This window comes from Rhagoletis zephyria, unplaced genomic scaffold (genome assembly GCF_001687245.7).
Source record: "Rhagoletis zephyria isolate East Lansing unplaced genomic scaffold, Rhagoletis_zephyria_1.1 Rzeph_scaffold_01480, whole genome shotgun sequence".
Lineage (NCBI taxonomy): Eukaryota > Metazoa > Arthropoda > Insecta > Diptera > Tephritidae > Rhagoletis > Rhagoletis zephyria.
In genome coordinates, this window is record NW_016158564.1 from 28,413 (window position 1) to 37,253 (window position 8,841).

Consider the following 8,841-nt stretch of genomic DNA (forward strand, 5'->3'; position numbering starts at 1 on the left):
TTATCGAAATTTGTAGACACAGAACAGAACTTAGTTGTCCAAATTTACGGATAGTTATCGAGCTATAAAAACGTGTGGGATTAACGAAATTTGTCAAGTTAACGAAAGGTATCAAGTTATCGATATTTATTGAATTATCATCATTTATAGACTTAACGAAATTTATCGAGGTGTCGTAATGCATGGAGTTCTTTCAACTTAGAGTTATGGATAATTATTGATCTACTGAAATTGGTTGGTTCAACGAATCGAAGTTTATGGAATTTTCAAAATATATCGATTTATCGAAATTTCAAGGTTATGTAAACTTATCGATTTATCACTGCTTATCGAATTTTATCGTGTTAACAGAGTGTAACGAGTTAGCAAAATGTTTAGATAGTTTTCGAAAAATGTGGAGCTGTCAAAAGTAAAAATTTATAAAGGTATCCAAAGAATTTACGTTTTTGAGTTATCGAAATTTATCGAGCCCTCGAATTTCACAGTTATCGAAATTGGTCGAGTTAACGAATTTTGTTGAGTTATCGGATTTAAGTGTTCTTGAAATTCATCGAACTATCGACATGTATCAAATCATTGGAATTTATCGATTAACTTGAATGTATCGGGTCAATTCCAAGTCCTGCCGAAGTCCTCCCCTGGCTACGGCACTGATTCACACACGAAAACAGGAAGGGGCAATCAAAAGAGACATTTTTTGGTAGAAACGAAAACACCATTAGTGTCACTGCTCAGTAGAAGATCGACTTATCTCGGCAGCCAGTTCGAAAATGCCCTATCTCAAAAAACTTTTCAACAACCCTATATTTCAAAATTTATTTGAAGGACACTCTACTGCAGAAATTGATTGAGATAGATTTTCAAAGTTGCAATATTTTCTTTTTAGAATTTATGCGCGTTGCACTAGAAATTTCCTGAATTTCCCGATTTTAGCAAAACCCTCAACAACCCTCTATTTCAAAATTTAGTTGAAGAACGCCCTATTGCAGAATTTGATTAAGTTAGATTTTCAAAGTTGCAATATTTTTTTTCAGAATTTATGCGAGTTGCAGTAGAAATTTCCTGATTTTCTCGATTTTACCAAATAAATTAGTCGTTTAAACCGTATTTTTTCGTGAATAACTATTTACAGATATTTACACATATAAATAGTATTGACCAATGTACAGAAACCGCACTTGAGAGTGCAGATGCTTTGTCTCGGAAACAATATGCCAGTACGCAGAATGTCCCCATCTCAAAAGATTTCCCCATATATGTACATTAGACTGCATCACTCCCCATACAAAAAAAAATCGGTACTATTTTTCCATTGGAATTATAAAATCTATTATATTTTAAGACGTCCACCAAAATATTTCGGAGAGACTCAGACGTCAGCCGAAATTGGCCTNGTGTCCCCATCTCAAAAGATTTCCCCACATATGTACATTAGACTGCATCACTCCCCATACAAACAAAAAATCGGTACTATTTTTCCATTGGAATTATAAAATCTATTATATTTTAAGACGTCCACCAAAATATTTCGGAGAGACTCAGACGTCAGCCGAAATTGGCCTGTGTGTGTTTGCATTTGTTTTCACACAGTGTCGCCAGAAGTAGGGAAAATTCCCTACATGCAGGGATTTTCGGTTTAAAATTTTATTATATTAAGCCAAATGTAGGGAATTTTTGACAAAAAGTATATCAAATAAAACACCTCTTTGAGGTAAAATTTTCAAGTGACGAAAGCTGAACTAGAAACACAAAATTTATGATATTAATTTCGTCACGAATGCCGCGGTTCGGCCATTTTTTTATTTTGTGAGTAGACTAGCGTTTTTTTTTAACTAAGCACATGTATGAATATTAGACTGCGCTTTATTTTGCAGCTTTGTCCTACAAAGCAAGACTCCCCCCAGAAAGGTTCACTTGGTCATAAAAACGTGACCTGCGAAAAATTGTTTAAAGCCGATAACAGAAAGACGTGCCTCAAAGGCCCTAAAGTTCATCAAATTTATGTAATTTTTCACAAAGTGGTAAAAATTGCCTGTAAAACAGTGGGAACATATACTTTAATGGCACTTGATTTAGTTTTGTCCCCCGATGTCTAAAATGGCTACAATATCTTAAACCTCCCTAACTTTTAAGGTTATTGAGGTTTTTGCCGCGTCAAATTGAAATTTTCTAGGTTTTGAGAAGTTAATTTTTAGCGCAGTAAACTTAGGTAAAATTGGCACGAAGAAAAAATAATGTTTTAGTGAAATTTTATAGATCTACAGTCCTGCCCCTAAATTTCATATGGAAACATTCCGCCATCTCGGATTTTAGGTCCACAAATCGGAGGAGAAGCTCGGTAAGCGCCAATCTATTATTATTATTAATTTGATGAAAATTTACTGGGTTAAAATTTATCTTTTCAAATCCTAGAAAGTTGTAATTTTACGTGGAAAAACCCACAATAACTTTAAAAGTTGGGGAGGTTTGAAAATATTGTAGCCATATTTGATATCGGCGGACAAAACTACATCAAGTGCCATTAAAACATTTTACATTTCTCACTGACTTATATTCAATTTTGACCACTTTGTAAAAAATTGCATGAAACATTTTCGGAAATTTAGGGCGTTTGAGGCACGTCTTTCCGTTGTCCGATTTTAATAATTTTTCGCAGCGCACATTTTTATGACCAAAGGAACATTTGTAGCTTACCNAAAAATATTGTAGCCATATTTGATATCGGCGGACAAAACTACATCAAGTGCCATTAAAACATTTTACATTTCTCACTGACTTATAGGCAATTTTGACCACTTTGTAAAAGATTTTTCGCAGCGCACATTTTTATGACCAAAGGAACATTTGTAGCTTACCAAAAATATTTTCTCCCTACAACTAAAGGTACGACCGCACTAAGCGACGCGACACTGCAGCGGCACTACGCGACACGGCGCGACACTTTTTGGTATACCGCTTTGAAACTGCAGCGGCGCGTCACTTCGCTGCATTTTTTTTTAGTTATTTGCGTCAAAACCTTCAAACAAGATGGATGCCAGTGACGCTGATGTAATGTTAATGCCTTTTATTTTCCTTGGCGAACTCTCCTCAAATTTTATGTTTCTTTACATAAATTTTTCTTCGCGTAGCTCCGCTGTAGCGTAGTGCGGTATGCTNTAGTTATTTGCGTCAAAACCTTTAAACAAGATGGATGCCAGTGACGCTGATGTAATGTTAATGCCTTTTATTTTTATTTTCCTTGGCGAACTCTCCTCAAATTTTATGTTTCTTTACATAAATTTTTCTTCGCGTAGCTCCGCTGTAGCGTAGTGCGGTATGCTCCATAAGAGTCCATGCAAAAAATATTTTGCCGCGCTGTGTAGTGTCGTGTCGCGTCGCCTACTGCAGTCTTACCTTTAGGCGCAGTTTGATGTATATACATTAGACTACATCACCAAAAAAAGTTGCGGTTTTTCCGCCGGGATTACAACTTTTGTTATATTTTAATACGTCCACCAAAATATTTCGGAAAAAAATTAAGAGTTAAGCAAGCTGGACCGATTTGAAAATACATCCAAACATGGAGTTTTTAAGAATAAAAATAGTTTCTTAAAGAACCTTTTGAAAGAAGTCCCCTCAGATGACAAAACAGATTAGGCTTAAAAAATCTGCATGAAAATATTTAAAAATCTTTTCAACGGAATTGTAATAATGAGATTTTTGATGCTGTTTTTTTTACTTTTTTCAAAGATTGATTTACAAAAAACTTAAATAACTGGGCCAAAACTATTGTGATTTAGACTTCTGGGATCTCGGTAGAAAGGAATTTTCCCACTATTTTTATTTATGTGCAAAAAAAAGTCATTCGTGTCCCAATTTTTTTTTTCAAATACCAACACATCTTAGTTCAACTTTGAATGATGTTCGTTCATCCTACCTTTCTCTTTCATTCTTTGCATGAGCTTATTAGCAAAGAAATAAAAAGGGTGAGAAAATACCTTTCCAATGAAACTTCACAAGTCTAAATCGGAAGAGTTTAGGTTCAGTTATTCAAGTTTTTCTTATACCAGTCTTTGAAAAAAGTTTAAAAAACAGCATCAAAAATCTCATTATTACGACTCCGTTAAAATTTATTTATGTAAATTTTTTAAGCTTAAGCCATTTTGTCATTTGAGGGCATTTTTTCAAAAAACATCTTTAAGAAACTAGTTTTATTCATAAAAAACTCCATTTTTGGAGGTATTTTCAAATCGGTCCAGCTCGCTTAAATCTTAATATTTTTTCTGAAATAACGTCTTAAAATATAATAGAGTTTATAATTCCAATGGAAAGACTGTACCGATTTTTTTTTTGTCTAATATACATACATATCTGAAAATATGCGTTAGCAAAAAAATTCGAATACAGGGCACCCTCAGTAATCGCGACTCACGATCAATGTGAAATCTCGATTTTCGCGAAGTACTATTTTTAGCATTGCAACCTTTAAACGTTAGTCATCTGTTTGGCGAACAATCGGGCTTATTAATTGCATGATGAAATCTCCAAAAACGTAAATTTTTAATTACATCTGTATATTAATATTAAGTGCGGATATGTAAATATGTACGTATACGAAATAAAATGCGAGTTTATAAAGTAAATGCATGTATACGAAATTGATGGCTGGAATTTTGTTGTTTTTCTCTTAAATTTTATAATAAAAAAAGGCCTAGTAATCGCGACAACCTCGGTTATCGCAACCACCACTAATTTCAATCTGTCGCGATTACCGAAGGGGTACTGTACTTGCAATTTTCAAACATTTCATGGCTTAACTTATATTTCCAATGTCTTTTGCAGGATACTCATTCCTTGTTACTTGGATAACGTCATTTGTGATGGTCATAGTTCACGAGCGCGTGCCTGATATGAAACGATATCCGCCATTGCCAGACATTTTTCTCGACAACGTACCGCACATACCTTGGGCATTCCATATGTGCGAGATCACAGGCACGTTGCTGTTCCTAATCTGGAGCTGCGTTTGCATCTTTCACAAATACCGCCTTGTACTTTTGCGACGATTCTTTGCTCTCGCTGGCACAGTGTTTCTGCTTCGATGTGTCACAATGTTGATAACATCGTTGAGTGTGCCAGGCACTCATTTACAGTGCAATCAGAAGGATTACGCAGTTGATGATACGGAGTAAGTGAATTAATGCGATTTTATATTTTGATAATGAATTGGAACTTCTATTATTTTCTACTATTATATAATTTCTTGGAGATATTTTAACATAAATAAACATAAAATAACATCGTTACATAAAGTATTTTTCATATTTGTATTAAGACGTGGGGGAAACCCGCGGGAAAAAGCTAGTCCGCTATATAACTCAAAAACATTAAAATTTGAGTTGCAAATGTAAATGTAATTAGAAAAGTTTTTTCTAACATCAGTCACCATCAGCAAGCAATGGCAAACCTCCTAGTGTATTTCAGCCAAAAAAAAAGCTTCTCATAGAATTCATTGCCGTTCGGAGTCAGCTGAAAACTCTAGGTCCCTCCATTTGTGTAAGAATACCAAGGCGCACACCACAAAATGGACGAGAAGCTCGGCCTAACACCTAGCAAAAGTGTAAGCTCCAAAATATTATTATTAGTATTAATCGGCTATTTTTTTATGAGGGGTTCAGGTACAAGCTATAGATTTACCCAAAGATTTACGCGATAAACTTCTAAGAATACTTTCTGAAAGCACTGAATGTTCAGAAATTTAGGTAAATTGAGTTAAAACAGAAAATAAAAGTAAGCAGACAGAAGCCTACTACCATTCCGTATGACCTTGGTTCGATCACTGATCCGAACAACATCTAAATCAGAGAGTGCTTCTGCCTTGAAAGGGCTTCCCATAAAAACCATTTGCCGTTCGCAGGCGGTGCAAATTGTAGGTTCCTCCATTTGTGTTTTAACATCAGGATGTACACCACAAATTGTATAAAAAGCTAGGCCAAACACTTTGCAGAAGTATAAGCGCCGAAATATTATTATTGTTTTTATTAATACTACGAACTTAAGTATGATTAATTACTGACAAACACCGATTTATTCCTCTTTTTTACTTATTTCAGCCTGACTATCACAGAAGCATTGGAATTGCGCATTTCACGGGCCTATACCATTTGGAGTGGGCTAGGTATGTCTATTCAAGGAGTCCGTACATGCGGCGATTACATGTTTAGTGGACATACGGTAGCGCTGACACTGTTAAACTTTTTCATTACTGAATGTGAGTCGATATAGAATTTATCTACATAAGTACATAGATATTTTTTTAAAAAATATTTAACGTTAAGGCACTTTAGAAAACATAATTAAATACCCCATCTAATTGTTTACTGAACTAAGACACTTATCACTAAAATTCTAAGAAAACTTGTAGATACAATCAAGCTCTAATACCGTAAACACATCTATTACATACCTCATTTGCCAGAGATATTGTGACGTACAACTTGAAACTTAAAAATGCCATGATTTATACGATTTGAATAGGATTTGGTGAGTTGTTGTACTAATGTCGGAGAAATTTTTGAGCCGAATTGTTTTAAGGCGTTGTTTGAAGGCTACAAAAAAACAAAGAAAGGATGTATAAGAATAAAGTAAAGAAAATTGTGTCTGACGCATGATAAATTGAGATAAGTAAATAAGATGGTTGGATACTGAAGGGGAAAGTTTCTTAAGAGTTACTTAAGCGGGACAGATATTTTTGCGGAGAAATGTGAAAGAAGAATTTTCCTTTTGATGAGTGTAATATGGATGGGCTTTCGAGAGAACTACTTTACGCAATATCTCTGTTCGCGTGGACAACAAGTACCGAAATAGATGAAATGATGAACTGTTTGATGTTTATGATGACCCCGACTTAGTTAAATGCACTGATTTACAGAGATTGCACTGGCTTGGAAATGTCGTGCGCATGAATAATGACACTCCGGTAGAAAGATCCCGATTCGGCACACAATGGTGGGCAACGTAAGAAAAGACGCCACGAATACGATTGAAGCAGCAAGGACAGAAGAAGCTGTCCGAACTCGGAATGAACAACTGGTGCAACAACCCAAAGGATAAGAGAGATCGCGAAGTTTTTTGGTCTCATCCCCAAACCGATAATTGGTTGTAAGTGCCAAATAAGAAGAATGTGTGTATGTAAATAAAATAAACTTTGTTACGGTAAACATTTTGGGCTTTGATTACCACGACACTAAAATAGTTTCTTCTGCGTTAGAGAAAGCGTGTACGATCCTTCTTTTATGATGGCGCCGATTCTACAACCTCGAAGCAAAAGGCCACCAAATTTTTGTATTTTGAATGTGCTGTTTCAATAAAAAAACCTCCGCTGAATTCGAAGATAAATATAAAATTTTTGAGATATAAGCAAATTTCGGGTTTTTTTTGCGTTTTGAAAAGTGTATATCAGTTTTTTTTTTTATATAGTTTGGCATCTTTATACACTATGTCAAAGATATTTTCCAACCAGATTATCATAACCAGTTTCACGAAGGAAATTTAAGTGAAACATGATATTTTTATTTGAATTTATAATGGAAACTGACAGAATTTTTTATCTTTTTCACTTAAATTGCTTTCGTGAAACTGGCATTCATTAATTTATTGCCAATTTCGCATAATTTTTTAAGACACTTCCAAAAAAAACTTATTTTTTGTATAAACATCAACACGGAAAGTATTGTTTACTTCTGCTTTCTTTCTTGAACGTCAAAATATAATTTTTTACAAATATAATAAGATTCTGCTTATCTAAATAGAATAATAAAGATAGAAATTATAAGCGCTTAAATAAAAATACACAACTACAATCGATAGCAACTACAATCGGTAGCTGAGTGGAATATCGACCTATCTCGGCAGCCAGTTCGTAAACGACCTATCTCAGAGAACTTTTCAAGAACGCCCTCCGTGGTGTTTTATTTTGAAATGAAATGATCAAAAGCAAACACCACGGATTAATTCAATATATAACAAAGTGGCTTTATTAGTCAAATTGGTGAAATGTGACTTGTGATTTTTGGTATACAATATTACCTTGAAAAATACGCAGGAGTCGTGGCTGGATCGCTTCCGGTGTGGTCGAAGTGCTCGATAGAAGTGACCGAGCTTAATCTTGAGCAATTAAGTTTGACCTCCAAGCAACAAACTGTTTGGAGGGGAAACTTAACGAAGTTTTATATTCAAGCGGTAAAAGGACATTCATGTGTATGTGCTAACGGCGTAGCAATTATTTGGCCCTATATATACACATGTATGTATGTGTGTGTGCTCGGTTACATGAAAGTGCATTCTCACATTAGGGTGGTTCACCCGTTTAGTTACTTGGTTTAGCGTGGAGGCCTAAACACTTAGTAAATTTTTTTTGTAAAATACTTCCAAAGTACAAATGTACGTTATTACCTGCTCCTGACATTATTTTATGACACTTAAAAAAAGGTAATAATAAAAAAACGGTGACACTTTTACCTGAAAAATTATTGCTTATGAGCGAGCTCACCACCTCTTCTCAAGTTTGGTAGAGTACTTCTTAGACACCCTGTACATGTACATATCGATGGCTGAGTGGAAGATCGATCTATCTCGGCAGTCAGTTCAAAAACGCCCTATTTCAGAATTTGGCTGAAGAACGCCCTATTTTACAATTTTTTTGAAAATTGCGCTATCTTAGAATTCGGTTCAAAAACGCAGTTCCAGCTGCCGATTCAAAGACGCCTTATCTTAGCCCATTTTCAATGAATTTTCGTATGAGATAGGGCGTTCCTCAACCAAATTCTGAAATAGGGTGTTCTTCAATCAAATTCTGCAGTA

General features: G+C 35.0%; 1 protein-coding gene across 1 annotated transcript in view; it reads left to right on the plus strand.

Annotated features, from left to right (window-relative positions):
- The window catches only part of SMSr (Sphingomyelin synthase related), a 37,032-nt gene that overhangs the window by 26,068 nt on the left and 2,123 nt on the right, over positions 1 to 8,841 (plus strand). The window contains exon 2 of the mRNA XM_017617739.1: positions 6,093 to 6,250. Within this exon, the coding sequence (XP_017473228.1) occupies positions 6,160 to 6,250 (91 nt within the window). The 5' untranslated portion in view covers positions 6,093 to 6,159. The remainder of the gene's footprint in view (positions 1 to 6,092; positions 6,251 to 8,841) is intronic.